Source organism: Pteronotus mesoamericanus, unplaced genomic scaffold (genome assembly GCF_021234165.1).
Source record: "Pteronotus mesoamericanus isolate MK-2021 breed Mesoamerican mustached bat unplaced genomic scaffold, CSHL_Meso_final contig_82, whole genome shotgun sequence".
NCBI classification, from domain to species: Eukaryota; Metazoa; Chordata; class Mammalia; order Chiroptera; family Mormoopidae; genus Pteronotus; species Pteronotus mesoamericanus.
In genome coordinates, this window is record NW_026555265.1 from 1,768,027 (window position 1) to 1,788,056 (window position 20,030).

Consider the following 20,030-nt stretch of genomic DNA (forward strand, 5'->3'; position numbering starts at 1 on the left):
CAGCCACAGTTCTAATCACCTCACGTATGCTGACGTCTTCAATCCTCACCACAGAACTATGAGGCGAGTGTGAATATTCTCATTTTACAGATGTGGAAACTGAGGCCCATGACAGTAAAGTACCTTGCCCAAGATCCCACAGCTAGCCCTTAGCAGAGTTGGTATATAGACCCTGTAAGTATGGTGGCAGAGCGCCTGGGTGCAGAACAATGGGCACATCTAGGTAATGTCGATCATAAAAGCAAGCTCAGAACTAGCCTCCCGCAAGATAGGGTTTCAGCGTATGGGGCTCCAGGACAGTGTCTCCAATGTCACTCTTGAACATCAGTGGAGGAGCAATTTCTCTAGCCTCTCTTAGTCATCCGCTTGCAACCTACAAAAAACCAATCATCCCCTGAGCTTCAGTTCTTGCAAGAAGTGGCATTGAAAGAAAAAAAAACCAGAAATGACAAACAAAGAAACTAATTTTTGCAGCAGCTTTTCATTATGCAGTTTAAGAACTCTAGCTCATAAGCAAGTTTTCATATGATCCAGAGCAGAGCACTTGTATACTATGAGGGAAAAGCGCTTCGTGAAACTTCTAAGTCCACAGTACTATTAGATCCACAATCCCTTATCTGAAGCCTTTTTGGCTGAACGTATCTCTGATTTAAAAACTTAATCTTCCTTTTATTTTTTAAAATTTCCGTAGAAATGTTTGGGCAGGGTAGAAAATCATCAGCCCCCAGAAAAACTGAATTTGCATCAGTCCCTTCTCCTCTCACTCTCAAAAGGCTGCTCCATCACTTCTCTGACCCCAGTCAGAGCTGCCCTTGAGGTCAGCAAACCGGCCTCTCTTCTCTTCTCTTCTCTGTCTTGCTTTTCACCTGCCGTGATCATCGATCCTTTGTTCTGCCGTCACAAATTCTTTCACCCTTCCCATGCAATTGCCCTCCGGTGTTTTAACTTTGCCCACCAACTCGATGCAGCATAGCTTCTGCCAGGGGAGCAGCGAGGAGAGCTGGCACACAGACTTATGGCAGTGAAGGCCAAGGGACAGTTGCAGGGGGAGTTGTAAACAGGACTTGGAAACGTAATGCAAACTCACTCCTGTCTTAATATTTACCATTTCATTAAAAAACCCTTCAGAGGCACCCCGCGGGTACCGCTGACCATTCTTAATTCAGGTCAGCGGGGCTATGCATCCCCCTGAAACCATGCGGAGAGCGTTGCGCGTGCCCGCATTTCCCTGGAGGGGGCGCCATAGCTTACATCAGGTTCACCAAGGAGCCCGTGACCCTTGGAACAGGGTGTCACCCCTGCCTCCAGAGTGAGGCCCAGGCTCAGCAGCACAGGACTCTCTCTGCTAACTGTCCCCACCTCAGTCACCACTCCCTGCTTCCCGCCTTAAGCTCTGGTAAAGCGCGTGCACAGCACGTCCCACACTGCCGCCCCTGCTGACCTGGGAGCCCTGTGTACCTTCGTCTCAGGCGCCGCGCCTCCTGCTGCCCAGCTGGCCTTGTCGGCTTTTCACCCTTCTTGGCGCAGGCCTTTCCTCCTCAGGAAAGTCTGTCCCGAATTCACTCTGGGCCCCGGTCTTTCCAAGCTCTTGCCGAATTATATTGGAAATGCCCATCTACAGTTCTACCTCTCCCACTGGGCTTTGCCCAACCCCATCACCACAGTGACCATTACTAACGAAGTAACGTGTCCGTGTAGCCTGGCTCAGCACCTGGCATATTACAGCGTGTGCGAGATATGGACACGTTTGTTCAACTGAGTTGACACAAAACATATTAAACCCTGAACAAGGCATCAAGGAGATTTAACACCGAAAAATAATCATATATGTGTAAAATTTACATATTAATAAGTAGATAAATTCATGTATTACTTCTATAATTTACAATGACTTTTAAATACATTTGAAATAATTATGCACTATAGTATGTATGTAAGATGTCCCTTAGTCAATGCTAGGTTTTTCCCTCTGACTGACTAAAAAGCAGGCTTATGTTCTATTTTTCTAATACATATTAGAATTTATTAGAAAATTTGTTTACTAAGGCTGTTTTAATTATCTTACTTATTTAGTGCAATGTATCTGAACGGGGGTTTTTCTCATTAATGTTGCCCTTTTGCCTACCCTTCCCTTGTCAAGGCGCTGGCCCCATGGTGACATCTCAGTATGAATGCCTTGGCTGTATGCACCCCATATCAACTACCAGCCCTGACTTGGAACCTGTCCTGAGACATGCCATTCAACATTTCAACAACCACACTGATCATTCTCACCTCTTTGCTCTTAAAGAAGTAAAAATGGCTGAGAAACAGGTTTGTTCTTTCAGTTTTTATTTTGCGTAGTATTGTTAAAATTGGTTGGAAATTTATGTTTTAGGTTTCATTACCTGAAATATACCATTGGTCAAAAGAAAACATATCATTCCATGGCTGGTGGTGAGGGAACAGTGGAGACAAAGAAAGAGCTTTCTCTATAGTCAAAGTGATTCGGATACTGCAGTGGGTAAAAGGGGAATGCAGGGCTGATGAGACCCCTTGCTCTGAGACTGCTTTTAATAAATGGGTAGTTAGCATTACATGTTCTTCTTAGAGATGGTGAAATGAAAAGATCTTTCTGGCCTTAAGAAAAAAAAATTTTTCTTTTAAGTATGTATGTATGGATGGATGGATGAATGTATTTCCTCACCCAAGGACATTCTTAGCGATTGTAGTGAGAGGAGAGGAGGGAGGGAGACAGAGAGGAACAGTAACATCGATGTGAGAGAGAAACATCAATTGATTGCCTCTCCCATGCACCCTGACAGGGGAATGAACCCACAACCTACGTATGTGCTCTGACTGGGAATCAAACCCGTGACTTTTCAGTGTACAGGACAATGCCCCACACACCGAACAATACCCACCAAGATGGCCTTAAGGTTTTAAGAAAACTGCATCATCACCGAGCAATATGAGTCAAACATGGCTCCAAAATATTAAATTGTACCCCAAAAATTGGGCACTGATTTCTGAGTACCCTCAAAAATATAGTTTTCATATCATTGGGGGAAAAAAGCAAATACTTATAAATCTGGTCTTTTCATCGACTTGATTCACTAACTCTTTAATGACAGGTTACTGGGTCCCTTGTATCAGTATCTAGTTATGAAGGGACTCACTTTGGTCAGTAACATTCCCTGCTTTTAATAGACCTTCCCACTTGCCTTCATGCAAAACACATGTTCTACTCAAATTTATTTATATCCATCTATCAGGGTATATGACTAGTCCAGAATAAAGCAGAAGAGAACTTACTGCCTGACCATCAAGGAACCTGAAAACCTACCAGTAAATGCCACTCAAGCTCCAAAGTTTTCTTTAACCATTTAGAAGAGCATTATTAATATTTCACAAAATTCAGTAAGACATTATTTTGCTGCTACTTAGCAGAGAAAATATTGCTAGGACTTATGTAAAGAAATAAAGTACTCCACGTATATATTGCTTTTCATTTTCGGATGCATAGGTGTGTGTGTGCACATGCGTATGTGTTTTGAAGGGTGAAAAGTCTTAAAGTGCTCAATATCCATTCACTTGTGACTTTTGCCTAGTAGTTTATACTTTCGTGTATTTGTGATACGCTTGGTAGTATACTAAGTTCCTTATAACACTGTGAATAATGTTTAAACTGTCCTTTAAGTATTCAATTCAAATTTTTTTCAGGTGGTAGCTGGATGGAACTATAAAGTTACTTACACAATTGAGCAAACTAATTGTTCCAGGGAGAATTTTCTGTTCTTAACTCCAGACTGCAAGTTCCTTCTCAATGGTGTAAGTAGGCCAAAATCTAATCATAAAGCTATTGGCATCTGGTGTTCAGTATTTACAGGAGAGGGAATACTCAGCTATATAGGAAAACGTAGTCATTAAAATTTTAGATGACATTCATGAGTTCACAGTCACATTCACCCTGTCACTGGTCAAGCTGCCTTACCCACCTGGTCAAAAAGTCTTGTATATCCTGCAATAAGCATTTACAGATGCACCCAGGGCCTGAGATGAAATGATGCCATGCCAAGTTTGTCTGTTCCTGTGTTCACACTCTCCTGTCTCCCTTTCATCCCCCTGTGCTCAACGTCCTCCCTGTGCTCCTGAGCTCTACGCAGGACAATCCTTAACGTTGGACTTGTCTCTGTTTGTTTACTTTCCCCCCGCCTTCCTTTACCTTTAATAAAGACATCCTGGGCCTCTATCACTTTTTAGGATTATATCTTGTTATCAGTTCCAAAATTACGTTAAAAGAGTAGTTAGTGCCTGTTCCGATGACTAAAGCATGATGACCTTTCCAGGAATATTTGCACTTTATAGAAGGCTGTGCTTTAAGCAAGAGATTGCTGCGAGCACTGTAGTCCATTATTCTAATTCTAAAACTCGATTATATGGGAAGAAAATGAGCTATCTGGACAGTAAGATATTAATTTCAGCATTATTATTAATAGAACAACTTTGGAAATAACTTTTTTCAACATTAGGGACTGTTTAAATAAATTACTGTGTATCCATACAGTAGAATATGTGCAACCAATAATACTATGTTTACAGATATTTAGTGACTTAGTAAAATAGTTATAATATATTAACTAAAACACAAAAAATAGAATTCAAAACTATATGTACAGATTCATTCAAATATATAAAGTAAATGTAAAATGAAAAGTGATGCAGGGGAGCATCTGACATCTTGCTCCCCATCAATTGTTGTTAGTTTGGCTCAAATAAATTCTTACAAAAAATTTGTTTAAGTGATGGAAAAAATATGCCAAAATATGAAGCATAGTTAATTTTCAGTTAGAACAATGGGTGCCTTTTTTGATTCTTTGTACTTTTGGAACTCTTTAATACTTCCCAATGTTTCTAATCAAACCATGTGTTTATTTCATAACTGGGAAGAAAACTTAAAAGGATACTATTAAGAGAATGAGAAGACAACTTACAAAGTGGAAGAAATTATTTACATCATATATCTAATAAGGGTTTAATATGAAGAATATATAAAGAACCCCTACAATGCAACAACAAAAAGATAATCAACCAAATTTTCAGATGGGTGAATGACTTAAAAATAAACATTTCTCTAAAGGAGAGATACTGGTTGGAGCATTATCTCATACACTAAACGGCTGAGGGTTCGCTCCCTGGTCAGGGCACATACCGAGGTTGCACGTTTGATCCCTGGTTGGGCCATTGACAGGAGACAACCTACCAATGTCTCTCTCTCACATTGATGTTTCTCTCTCTCTCACCCTCTCTCTTCCCTCCTTCATCTCTCTCTAAAATCAATGAACGTATCCTTGGGTGAGGATTTAAAAAAGAAATTTTAATAAAATATAAACAAATGGTCAATAAACATATGAAAAGATGTTTTACTGGTCAGGGGAGTACAAATACAAGCCATGATGAAACGCCACCTCACACCTAAAAGATGGCTGTGATTTTTTTTAATTGGAAAATAACTAGTGTTGGTGAGGATGTGGAAAAATTGAAACTTTTGTTCATTGCTGATGAGAATGTGAAATGGTACAGCCACTGTGGAAAATAGTTTGGTAGTTTTTCAAAAAGTTAAACATAGAATTGCCCTATGACCCAGCAATTGCACTTTTAGGTATATACCCAAAAGAATTCAAAACAGGGACTTAAACAGATATTCCATGCCATTATTCATTGCTGCATTATTCACCATAGCCAAAAAGTGGAAACAACCCAAATGTCCATCAACAGATGAATGAAAAAACAAAAAGTGATATATATATATATTTACATTTATATTTATAGATAAAATAATGAAATATTCTTTAGCCATGAAATTCTGACATGTGCTACAACATAGATGAGCCTTGAAAACATTATGCTAAATGAAATTAGCCAGACACAAAAAGACAAATACTGTATGATTCCACTTATATGAAATATCTAACATATATGAATGTATAGAAATAAAAGTAGATCAGAGTTTACCAAAGACTGAGAGGAGGGAAAATGGGAGTATATTGCTTACTGGGTACAGAATTTATGTTTGGGGTGATTAAAACTATTGGATATAGATAGTGGTGATGGCTGCAACGTATTTAATGTAACTGAATTATACACTTAAAAATGTTTAAAATGACAAATTTTATGTTACATATGTTTCACCATAATAAAAAAATAATAAACAGGAGAGAGAGAAACCCTCTAAAAAATGTATGCTCTCGCTGCTATATAACTTTGTTAATTTGAGTCAACTCTGGCCTTTTAAGCATCTATCAACACCTTCTGGTTTTTGTTTTTTAGTTATTTCAGATTATGTAGGCTTAAATATTACCTAACTTGAATCTCTCTGCATTTATTTGTAAGGCCTCAACTTCCTGGTTTTCTCTTTGCAACACAGAGAGATGCAAGGGCTGGTTGGAGTCACAAAGCCAACAGATTTTTGGAATCACTTCTCTGAGCTCCCACTTCCTTATTTGTAAAATAGGGAGGAATCATAGCACCTATCTCACAGCTGTTAAATAATTAAAGGACATAAAATGTAAATTACCCTGTCTGCAATTGGTAATTTTGAAGGCCTTGCTATTCGGTACTTGGTCCCTGAACCAGGAGCATCAGCATCACCAGGGAGCTTGTTGGAAAAGCAAAATCTTGAATTCCACCCCAGGCCTACTGGGACTCCGTATTTAACAAGATTCTCAGGTGATTCATTTGCACTTTAAGTTTGGAAAAGCACTGATTTAAGTTCTCAGGCCATGCTGTTTATTAGAATCACTTCACCAGCTTTGAAATAATTATTCCCAGGCCATTCCCCAGATATTATGACTTACTTGGTCAGGGGCAGGCTTTTGGAGTCAGAATAAAAACTTGTCAGTGAATCAAATATGCTGATAGAATTGAGAACCTCAAGGATACTTCCAGCATCCTTCTCCCCATCCAAAATTAAGATATGATAAGTGTGGTATTTCTTGTATCTTTAACATCTTATGACATTTATTTTTTATATACATATACATATATGTATATATGCATATATACACATCCATATATATACACATACATATATACATATATATACATACATATATATACATATATATATTTCCTTATCAGAAATAAAGATTGATAGAAAACTTAAAGGCAATGCAGAAACAAAAAAAATAATATTGAATCACATACTCAAATACCCAAAGATATGTTAGTGTATTTCCCTCTTATCTTTTTGTTTGGGGGGGAGGGCGAGAGTTTATATAGATAATTTGTGGTGATCTTTTTCCTGTTAATAGTTGTAATTATTTCACATGCTGCCTTTTTACCTAAGCATTTTCCTATGTCATTAAAACTCTTGATAAACTTTCTCTTAAGTAACTGTGTAATATCATATTAAAGGATATTGTTTTTTGAATAACTATAGTTAGACATTTGGGTTGTTTCCATTTTTTATTATAATTAACAACTCACCTAATATTCTTGAGAATAAAGCTATTTCTGTATTTGGTATATTTCCCCATTTTCATACATTTGTTAGAAATTTATGAATTTAATTTATGAATTGTTTTCTATGTCCTGTGCCCATTTCTTTTTGGGATAAATCTTAATGATTTGGAAAATGGTATTGATTATTAAAGGTATCAGTGCTTTATCATATTGTCTCAGTTTAATTTTAGTTTTCATTGTGGTATTTCTGACTTACAAATAGATTTTGCTTTTAGGCAGCCAAATCTAACAGTATTTTCCTTTTGAATTCTTCCACACTTTGCTGTCATCTTTCTTCCCCCTAATTTGTCTATGGTCAGTATTTTTAAACATAGCTTTTGAAACTATGTGGGATTAATTTTAATATATCTTGTGAAGTTTCTAAATTGAGTTTTATTTCAAGAGGATAACAAGATATTTCAACATTCTTCCCTTATATATAAATTTGTCACATTTATCCCATAATAGTTTCTCATGAAAAGCCTGTTCTCTATATTTGTATCACCATGTTTTAACAGCCATAGCTTCATAGTAGGTTTAAATTTGTGATTTACTATTCTAGTGTTTATATCCTCAAAAACCAACCTTAGAAGAAGTTTATAAGAAAAACATTGTCACATAGATTGGAATTGCACTACATTTCTAAATTAATTTGAGGAGAATTGGCATATAAACTATATTTAGTCTTTTCAGTCAAGAACTTGGTATACACCTCTACTTAGTCAAGTTTTATATTACTTTCTAAAGGTGGTGTCTTTATTTATATATATTCAGAACATTGCTCACCAGTTATTTCTAGTTTTGGGGGGCATGTGTACTTATTTCTGGTTATTGCACTTAGGAATTAAATCTTATGATTTTTTAAATTTTAGTCTCTTTTAAATGTTAATTTCTACATAAATGTATCAATTTTGATACATTCAACCTCTATTTAGCAAGTGAATACTTTAACTCTCTCACAGCTTTGCATGAACTCTTTTGATTGTTCTAAGTATAAACTAAAAAGATATTATCTCATCTCTTTTCCAGTGCTTATTTTTTGTTCTGTGCCTCAGTGAATTGGCCCAAATGTCCAGAGATATTTCACACAAATTTGTGTTTTAGTCCTGATTTTATTGGGAAAGCCTCTAGAGTTTCATTATTATTAATATTTGCTGTGGGTTCCAGGTAGGCATTTGTGTGTCATGTTAAGAAGCATCATTACATTCCTGCTTTTAAAGAGGTTTGTTTTGTTTTTAAATAAGAACTGTGTGTTAGCAGACTAAGATACAGGAAACAGACTGACTGCTCTCAGAGGGGAGGTAGGTTGGGTGAAAGAGATGAAAGGATTAAGCAGAAAAACAAACAAACAAACAAACAAACAAATACTCATAGATACAGACAACACTATGGTGATTCCCAGAGGGAAAAAGGGGTGGGGGCAAGCAGGAGAGGGTAAAGCGAGGATAAATGGTGACAAAAGGAGACTTGACTTGGGGTGGTAAAGACACAATACAACATACGGATGATATATTATAGAATTGTATACTTGAAACCTATATAATTGTGTTAACCAACATCACCCCAATGAATTAAAAGAAATTTAAAGAGAAAATAATTGGCATTAGAATGTAGTAAATTCTTCAGATGTGTATTGAAATACCATGTTATTTATTTCTAATTTAATCTGTTATGTTATTTTGACAACTCTCCTAATGGTAATTTCTATAATCTTAAACTTTTTGTCTAGTGCTAATTATTTCTTAAATATGCATATGGATTTTATTTCTAGTCTATTTACAAATTCTACATCTGCTTGTAAGTGGTTTGACAGTTTTCTGGGTGTGTGTGCATGCATTCTGTTTTTTCAAGTTCTGCTATTCAGATTATAGTTTTATAGAATGAGTTGGGTGTGAGTCACAGCTGAGTCCACTCTGATCCCTGGTGACCCTACGAATGAGTGGTGGCCACACTGTCCTGACCTCAGCAGCTCTGCTGAGGGCCTGTAGCTATTTCTATGACTTCGTTCATGGAGTCAGTGAATGTCATAGTTGGTCTTGGTCTTTTCCTGCTGCGTTCTGTTTTTGAGTTCAGCAGTTTGCCACTATTTTTTAAGTTGTGTAGTTTGCAACTATTCTCTATATTCAGACACAGTTTATGTAGCATGGAACTATACGTTACTTTAATTTTAAAGATTATTCATCTATAAAGCATCTATGTTGTTTGGAGGTGAGAAGTGGAATGGAAGCTGAGAATAATGATAGCATTCTCCAGTTCTTTAGTAACTGGTCCATTTAAGAATTTTACTTTATTTTATTTTTTCCATCACCTTTTATACCCACCGCCCATGCACTCTTCCATCTCCATCCACCCAACCTCTGGAATCGCAACACTGTTGTCTTTGTCCATGAGTTCTTTTTTTTAAATTATATTTTACTGATTATGATAATTTACTGATAATTTCAACTAATTACAGTTGTCCTGATTTTTCCCCTTTTACCACCACTCCACCCAGCACCCCCCACTCCCTCAGGCAATCCCCCCACCATTGTTCATGCCTATGGGTCATATGTACAAGCTCTTTCGCTACTCCATTTCCTATACTGTACTTCACATCCCCATAGCTATTCTCTAACTACCTATGGATACTTCTTATCCCCTCGCCTCTTCATCCTTTCCTCCATATCCCCTCCCATATTTTTGAATTTTTCTTTTTCTTAAGTAAGTTCCTTTAACATTTCATATATCAATGGTTTGGTGATGATGAACTCCTTTAATATTTTTTTGACTGGGAACCTCTTTATCTGCCCTTCACTTCTAAATGACAACTGTGCTGGGTAGAGCAATGTAGGCTGTAGGTCCCTGCTTTTCGTGACGTTGAATATTTCTTGTCAATCCCTTCTAGCTTGCAAAGTTTCTTTTGAGAAATCAGCTGACAGTCTTATGGGAACTGCCCTGTAGATAGCTAACTTCTTTTCTCCTTGCTGCTTTCAAGATTCTCTCTTTATCTTTAACCTTTGACATTTTAATTATTATGCATCTTGGAATGGGCCTCTTTGCATCCATCTTATGTGTGAGTCTCTGTGCTTCCTGGACTTTTTTCTTTACCAAGTTAAGTTTTCTTTCACTATTTTTTAAAATAGATTTCCAACTTCTTGCTCTTTCTCTCCCCCTTCTGGCACCCTTATTATTTGAATGTTGGAACACCTGTAGTTGTTCCAGAGGATGCTTACACTATCTTCATTTTCTGGATTCTTTTTCTTTCTTGTTGTTCTGATTGGTTGTTTTTCACTTCTCTATGTTCCAAATCATTGATTTGATTCTTGGCTTCACCCACTCTACTGTTCTTTCCCTATAAACTATTCTTTATTTCAATTAATGTATCCTTTGTTTCTGACTGGGCCTTTTTAATGCTGTTGAGGTCCTCACTAAGTTCCTTGAGCATCCTTATAAACAGTGTTTTGACCTCTGCATCTGACAGATTGTTTATCTCCGTTTTGTCTAGTTCATTTTCCTGGAATTTTGATCTGTTCTTTCATTTGGGCCATGTTTCTTTGTCTCCTCATTTTGGCAGCCTTCCAGTGTTTGTTTCTATGTATTAGGTAGAGCTGTTTTAACTCTGTATCTTGGTAGTATGGACTAATGTAGTAGATGCCTGTAGGGTCCAGAGGCACAGCCTCCCCTGTCACCCAAGCTGGATACTCAAGGTGAGCCCTTCATGTGCTTTGGGTACACCCTATTCTTGTGGTTGAGCTTTGGTTGCTGTTGGCAGATCAATGGGAGGGATTTACCCAGGCTATTCAGCTACAAGGATTGGCTGTGACTACTGATCACCAACCTCCACCCTCCATGGAGGATCAGCTGTGCAGGGGCAGGGTGGTGGTGCTCCGACGTGGTCTGTAGATGTCTACTGGGTGCACTGGCCCTGCGGTGCCCTTGGTGGTGCAGACCAAGGTCAGCCCTCACCTGTGTTTTGCTCTGGGCCACCCTATCTGAGCTATAAAGCAATCTGAGATGGCTGCTACTTGTGCTGGGCTTGGAGATTCCCAGGGGAAGCCAAGCTGTAAATCTAGGCTGGCTGCTGCTAGTGCCTGGCCTGGGGCTCACTGAGGCCAGCTATTGCTTGTTTGATAGGATTTGGGAAGTTTTGAGGCATGATCCAAGACCAGTCTTTTATATGGAAAAGCAGCTTTGATGGGATCATAAATTGGTTGGGGCAGAGTCTCTGGGGATCTCCAGAGCAGCTCAAACAGTGTTAGCCAAGTTGATGGAGTCTCAAATATGGCACCCGCTTGCCAGCTCTTTGGGGGAGGGTTTAGAAAAGGGACAATGGCCTCTGCTCCCCTTGATATCAGATACTGCAGCTTCTCCCTGTATACCACTGGTGCTTTTCAAAGTACCGGAGGGCTAGTGCTCAGAGCGTGAATCAGAGTATGTGAGTCTGTGTATGGGCTGTTTCAGGGGTACTGCATGGAGTTCCAGCATTTTCTTCCATCGACTCAACTCCCACTGGTTTTTGCAGCCAGAACCTTTGGAAACTTATCTTCCTGGCACTGGAACCCTGGGCTGGGGGTACTATTTGGGGCTGGGACTCCTCATTCCTAAGATATCCCTCCCGAATTTTTATCTGCCATATGTGGGTGAGGACCAGCCTATTTCACATGTGTGCCTCTCCTACGAGTCTGAATGGATGTGGTTTCTTTAATTCCATAGTTGTCAGACTTTCATTCAATTCAATTTCTGATGGTTCTGAGTTTGAGTTGTTTTATATTTTAGTTACAATTTTGATGTGGTTGTGCGAAGAGGTGAGCCTTGTCTCTCTATGCCACCATCTTGACCAGAGGTCTTCTGCTGGTTCCTTCTCTCTCTTTTTTTCTTTTTTGCTTAGTTCCTCCACTCCCCTCACCTTTACCCCCTCCCCAGAGCTGTCACCCTGCCTTCTATCTATGAGCCGGTCTCTGTTTTGCTTGTTAGTTCAGTTCGTTCATTACATTCCACATATGAGTGAAATCATATGGCATTTATATTTCTCTGACGGGCTTATTTCACTTAGCACAATGTTCTCCAAGTCCATCCATGTTCTTGCTAAGGGTAAGATTTTCTTCTATTTTACAGCCAAGTACTATCCCATTGTGACATGTACTATGGCTGTTTTGTCCACTCTCTACTGATGGACACTTGGGCTGCTTCCAAATCTTGACTACTGTAAATAACACTGCAAAGAACAGAGGAGTACATATATTCTTTTTAATTAGTGTTTCAGGTTTCTTCAAATAAATTCCCAGAAGTGGAATCACTGGGTCATAAGGAAGTTCCATTTTTAATTTTTTAGGTATCTCCATACTGCTTTCCACAGTGGCTGCACCAGTCTGCATTCCCACTAACAGTGCACGAGGGTTCCCTTTTCTCCACATCCTCGCCAGCACTTGATATTTGCTGATTTATTGAAGATAGCCATTCTGACAGGTGTGAGGTAATATCTCATTGTGGTTTTAATTTGCATTTCTCTGATGATTAGTGACATTAAGCATCTTTTCATATGTCTATTGGCCATCTGTGTGTCCTCTTTGGAGAAGGGTCTATTCACATCCTTTGCCCATTTTTTAATTGGACTGTTTGTATTTTTGGTTTTGAATTTCATTCTTGTTTTTAAAATAGTGTTGGTTACTTATAGTAATACTTAATATAGTGGTTACTTATATTTCCAGAAAAATACCCATTTTGGAGGGATTTAAATTAGCATATACTTGTTCATAATCATTCTTTTGTATTGCTATATTTCTCTGTAAACTTTGCTATGTAGCTTTCTTGCATTTGATTTTTTCCTTACCTGAAGTATAATCATTTGTACTCATTTATTAATGCTAGTGCTTTCTGTTTTCTAGTTCATCAGTTTTGCCTTATTTTTCCTACCTTTTTGTTTGCTTAAGGCTATTTATTATTTTTTTCCTTTTTCTAACTTCTTTAGATAAACACCCAGATGTGAGGTAATTTTATTGGCTTCTTTTCTACCTTTTTTAATAAATTAAATTAAATTAAATTTTATTTTAGCTTCTCTCTTTTTAAATTTCAAAAGCATATAAAATAATGATTTAAACTCTAAATGCTGTTCTGGCAACATTTTGTACAATTTTTGTTCTTCTTGTTTTTTTTTTTTATATTTTTCCTCTTTTAAGGAAGACCCTAACTATTTTGCCAGATGTGTTTAGATTTCAAAGTAGTTTTTGTTTATTTGTTTAAACTTATTAAATTTTAGAGATTTTTTCTTTTTGTTTCTCAGGTCAAAAAACGGCGTGTATTGTTTGTATTTGAAAATTTATTGACCCTTTTTTGTAAAATAATATAAAAAGCTATTTAAAAAAATCTGTATCATACTTATCAAAATATTTAAATCATATATATCATATGAAAATATCACTTAAATAAACTATTATGTTACTCCAGTCTTCTGTGACCTTATTTATTTTTTTATCTACTTGGACTATCTTAGATTTATAGTTGTATGTTAAATTTCTCCACTACCATTATTTTAATCTATTTCCATTCATACATATCTAATTTTTGCTTTATGTATTTTGGCTTCATGTTTCTAGGCTATATCTTTCTATATTTTGTTAAAATAAAAATATTTTTTACTACCATTATGAATTTTTTGTTACCTTGGATTTTACTTTGTCCAATATGAATAATACTCTAGCTTCTTTTTTGTTTATATTTGCCTCATATAGCTTTGCTCATCCATTATGTTTAATCTTCATTTATCTTTCATATTACAAGATACTCTTCTTGAATATGTAGTACATTAATTTTGTTTTTAACATAATCTGAAGTATATACCTTTTTAAAAAAATTTTACCCTCTCAATTATTTGATTATTATTCCTATATTAGGTGTTCTTATCCTCTTATTTCATGTTTCTATGTGTTTGTGTATGTGCATTTATTGTTGATGCTCATAGCTAAGTGTTTCTTATTATCTCTTTAGCAATAGGATTATGTTTTGTTTTGAATGTAAAGTTGACATCCTATATTTATTTTAACTAGTTGTACTCTTAAAAGTTTCTTTAAAATGTTTTTAACTTATACACTTATATACTTATTAAAAACTAGGATGCCGGTGAATGCACAGATCATCTACACTTGGATCTTCAGTTAAGAATTTCTTCCTTGTCACAGGACTGTAATTTTCATCCAGGTATGGGATAAAATATGTTTGTCCTCTAGTACAGTACATGTTGATCCCAAGAACTGGCTAGGTCTTTTCATAGACATTGTGCTTTGGGTCCCATGATATGCCACAAAATCTATATATGATCAATAGACCTTTCTGAGGACATTGCACCCCACCTCTGCACGGCTGTGCTATAACAGATACAGTTGAAACTGCTCTGCAAGTGCCAGAAGGGAATATGGTGACAGAAGAAAAGATTTCTGTTCTTTGAGCAAAGGCAGACTTCTGATACATTGTCAGCTAGTCTTCCTTGCATAAAAGATGTCCCTATCAGATGTTGTAAATTGGGGAAACAGTATCTCATTTTTCATCACTCAGAATGAAATCCGTTCAATTAAAGACTATTTTCTCCTGCATGTTATAACAGGGGATAAGAGAAATAGTGTGAGTTTATGGTGAAGCCAGTATTTCTTATATCATGTATTGGTTTTTCTCATACTTGGAAGATATTTGCTTAACTTCCACTATAAGCTACATTGTTGAAACTCCCTGATCACCAGAATCATAGGACTTACAATTTTCCCACTAGACAGTCATTCCTTTTACAATAAAAATTGCTTTTTTACATTTTCTATCAAAAATGCAAAAACAGAAATGCAGCATATTGAATGAGACACAAACTAACACCTTCCAATTGAAGGTTTTCCTAAATACACTTGACTCTGAGGAGAGGAGAGGAGGCCAGGCAGTGAGAGGAGGGTGAGAAAGACAACCTCCACCCACTCGCTACTGGGCTTTGGGGCTGCCACATGGCCCTCTGTAAATGCGTGCTGGATGCTGGACCATGTGCAGAAGAGGTCCTGAGCTAGACTGCTCCTTCTGCCGCATGCTGACTGAAAACCTGATTCTTCCAGGGAAGGGTATTAGATATCGTTTGATTGGCGCCCCCAAAGAGATACCTGTGGACAGCCCAGAGCTGGCGGAGCACCTGAATCATTCCATCGCAAAGCTTAATGCAGAGAATAACGGAACTTTCTATTTCAAGATTTATACTGTGAAGAAAGCAACAGTACAGGTGTGTAAATTATGCTATAAAAACAGTGATATTGTAGTCTGTGTGCAAATTGTTTACTAATATGCCAGGAATCTTGGCTCTGGGTTGGGAAACAGTATTATACCTCATGAAAGGAAGTTGAATTTCAAGTCCCAGCCTCAGTGCATGCTTGCTGTGTGATCTTGGACAAATCATTGAGGACATTCTTTTCGTTTTCTGTCTGTAAAGGACAGGTGTGAGGATCAAATAAGATAATATATGTCAGTACACTATCTTTTCAAACTCGAAAGTGTTATATAAACTCTAGCAACTATTACATAATTAATAAAAGGTAGGGCTTTTTCTACGAAGAGCAGGACTTACGTGCTGCCTTTCCAGTCTCGTTTCTTACGTAGCATCACTTAGGGCCTTGGGCTCAGCCACATCGGTCAGTCTGTCATCACCCAGAGTCTTCACTCTCTCCCCTCCATGTCATTTCCCCCCTGCCTGGGTGTCCTTCCAGCCCACACATGTTCCCTCTGAGGATTCGTCTTCCCTTGCATGCCCTGCTAGCAGAGGACAAGAAGAGCCCTGCCTGGGGGTCCGGAGGCCCAGTTCTAGTGCAGTATCTGCCCCTCGTGTCCTGAGGGGCAACCCTGCGCAGTCATTCGCACTCTCTCAGTCTCTGTGCTCCCGTGTGGACACTGAGTGGCTGGGTGAGACAAGTCCAAACGGCTTCCAACTCCAATGCTGTAGGACTCTTCTATTCAAGGACACATTCCTATTATAAACTTCAAACCTGGCCCCCCTAATTATGAGCTAAAGAAAAGTAATCAAAATAGAATGAAAATCTTAGAGCAAACCAACATGCTTTGTAATCTGAAAGGGGAAAAAGACACCTTCTCCCAAAAATGCTCACATTTTTGGCTCAGTAATTGAATTTCTAGAAATCTAAAACAGAGTCTTTATAGACAATGATATTCATTGCAGCACTAACTATAAAAGAAGAAATGATGAACTATCAAATTGATTAATAATGTAGACTAGAATATCAAGCTGCAATCATAAAGCATCTTTGTGAGGCTTTCTTGATGTGGTAAATGCCTTGTGTTAAACATACAGTGAACAAAATAAAAACGGCCATCAACTGAATGTACATTCTGTTGTCAATTGTGTTATAAAACACTACAGAAACTCCTGCTGAAAAGACACAAATGCCTCCAGCTATGCACAGTGGTGGCTTTAGGTGATGGCACAATGGGCTGTTGAGTTTCATCTTCTAATTTCCTGTAGTAGTCGTGCTACTGGGGAAAAAGAAAAGCAAATGGCATTAAAATACTCAAAAATGACACTCTGCCCTCTCTCCTACTCAGGCTCTGATTCCTGTCCCAAACACCACAACCTTTTCTCCCTCATTTCCCTGGCACTTGATCCACGTCAGGCTTCTCACAGGGTACACCCATGCAGGCTACTCTTGGGTTTGTTGGCTTTTCTTCTGCTTTCTTGTGAAATTCTCTTATTCTTCATGATGCAGGAATAGTCTAGTACTCCGCTGTACATTGCATGTCAGAGGTTTGCTGTCAGGAGAGAACGACTCACTCTCAAACATGGCTGTCTATCCTCTTAGTACTTAGAGCTCTCTGTAAATGAACTAATCCACCTTCTAGCACATGGATGTGTATGCGTGTGTGCGTGTGTGATGCCAGGGGAGCAACGACACGACAGGTAATGCTGTGAATTGAAGGGAACTGACATTCCTTCACTTACCAAATCTGGACTACGTGAGAATCTCAAACTTTCTCATGAGATGAATCTGCACTGATTCTTGCATTTAAAGAGAGCAATTTGACTGTCTGACATGGTCATTCGAGGAAGCCCTGATGGAAGTAGCCAAGCAACTGGAAATCCATTTACCATATGATGAATTTGCCAAAAGCCAATCTCCAAATTGCTAAGGATTTATGTTACAGATTTAGTTTTGTGTTGGCTTTGCATATTGAGTCCTATTTGGATGCATGTCTATTTCAAGTTGGTTTCATATTTCATATACCAAATATTTCTTAAATCCTCTGTTCGCACATGTGAATAATTGCAATGTCTGTCACAGACCATTTATTTTGCCCTAGCTCTACTGCCCCTGTCCTTGCTGTTGCTCATATTGCTCCCTGTCTTTGCTCAGATGATTATAGTTCAAGAGTATGTACATATTCATATTTTTTTAAAAAAGGAAGTACTGGAAATATGATGGCTTATCTCTATGTCAAGACTTGTGATGCATATCACCAAGCTATTTGCAATTATGCCAATTTACATTCATACCACCTGGGTATAAGACATTGGTCACCTTGATTGGAGTTCTATTCCTACCAACAGTGATTAAGGCTGAATGAGAAAAGGGAACCCTCGCACACTGTTAGTGGGAATGCAAATTGGTGCACACACTGTGGAAAGCAGTATTGAGATACCTCAAAAAATTAAAAATGGACCTGCCTATAGATCCAGTGATACCAATTCTGGGAATTTATTAGACGTAATCCAGAACACTAATTCAAATGAACATAAGCGCCCCTATGTTCATTGCAGCCTTATTTACAATCACCAAGATATGGAGGCAGGCCAAGTGTCCATCAGTAGATGAGTAGATGAAACAACTGTGGGACATTTACACAATGGCATACTACTCAGGTATGAGAAAGAAGAAAATTTTACCCTTTGAAACAGCATGGATGGACCTGGAGAACATTATGCTAAGGGAAATAAGCCAGTCAGAGAAAGACAAATACCATATGGTTTCACTCATATGTGGAATGTAATGAAGAAACTGAACTAACAAGAAAAATAGAGACAGGCTCATAAGTAGAGAACAGGCTGACAGCTTTGCGGGTAGGGGGATTGAGCAAAAGGGAAAAAGGTTTTACGGACATGGACAACAGTGTGGTGATTGCAGGGGACAGAGGGTTATCAGGGGGACAAATAGTAAATGAAAAACACAATAAAAAACGAAATGACACCTGATAATGGCATTATGGATATGATCTTGAGGACCTAGCACAGAAGATTTACATCAACTTAATTTCTTCTTCTGGCTCTTGAATAGAGTTGAACCATCAGTTGTGGCTTGTGTCACATGTTAATAGGTTTCATAGGCAACATTACCTTAATCAACATTATTATTTAAAAAATTGGATTAAGATGTATTCTGAAATGAGCAAGAAAACTTATGATCACAAAAATACAGACTCTAAAACTTTCTTAGAGCCTTTTCCCCCATTTCCACACATACACTTGGAGTTTTAAAAGTTAACTATGGAATTTTTATTAAAAATTTAACCATGATTACTCAGCAAAACAACTCCAGAGGGGAGCTTGGGTCTTCCTGTGACTCTGTTCCCTTGCTCCTCTGTTCCTCCTCCCACCACACTTTCTCCATGCTTTTAAAAAACACAAAGAGACAGGGAAGACTGCTGTGGTTGTCATTTCAAATGAGGTTATATCCTGACCCTGTGATTTTATTTTTTTTAATAGTGGTCATCTCTCCAATTCAACAGATATATCGATGTATTCTGTAGCTATGGATATAATCCTATAAACACATACACACATACACATTTAATTTAGAATTAGGTACTGAATAACTTGGTCTAGAAATTGGGCCATATCAAATAACTTTTTAACGTGTAATTTTAAGTCCTTTTTACCAAGTATATTTTTCAATTGTAAGAGACATAAGATGTGGCATTTTAAAATGACTTTTTAAAAACTACATTTGTGATATTGTTGACCTCAAAGTATTTTTAAAACATGAGTTTTAAAAAATAAAATAGAAGGAAAAATTTTTTTTCAATCTTGAGTTTAATTTTTTAAATAAATAAAATGTGACTATTCTAGAAAAAAATAAATTGGGCCACCAAATGTTATTTGTGGTGACAACATTGTATAATGATGAAAAATGTTGCTAAAGATTGAAATAGTTTCTTAATATAAAGAAAATTAAGAGAATCAAACTGAAAAATAAAAATAATTTTTCTAATCACATGTAATCACAAAAATCATTTTCTAAATTATGTGGGTTCAGTTAACCCACATAATTTCTATAGTGACACTAACTCAGTATTTCTCTGTTTCAAGATTTGGCAGGGCAATAAGGGAAAGTTAAAGAAAATGTTTTTCATCCTACACTTCATAGATTCTATTTCAACTTGAGCTCTTGAACGACTAATGAATTTTTTAGCTATTGAACAATAAAACTCAGAAAAGTATAAAAACAAAAATTATAGCCTGCTCTTTCTTTCCCCATGTAGAAAAGGAAACAAGATCAACCAGCAGCCAAATATTTCACATAGGCATACAAACTAAAATTTACTTG

The 20,030-nt window shown here is 37.4% G+C and overlaps 1 protein-coding gene across 2 annotated transcripts in view; it reads left to right on the top strand.

The window, feature by feature from the left end:
- LOC129079861 (kininogen-2-like) overlaps nucleotides 1-20,030 on the top strand; it is a 31,000-nt gene that overhangs the window by 6,686 nt on the left and 4,284 nt on the right. For both annotated transcript variants that reach the window (XM_054585086.1, XM_054585087.1), the window contains exons 4-7: nucleotides 2,141-2,313; nucleotides 3,703-3,810; nucleotides 14,571-14,655; nucleotides 15,546-15,706. In XM_054585086.1, the coding sequence (XP_054441061.1) occupies nucleotides 2,141-2,313; nucleotides 3,703-3,810; nucleotides 14,571-14,655; nucleotides 15,546-15,706 (527 nt within the window). The remainder of the gene's footprint in view (nucleotides 1-2,140; nucleotides 2,314-3,702; nucleotides 3,811-14,570; nucleotides 14,656-15,545; nucleotides 15,707-20,030) is intronic.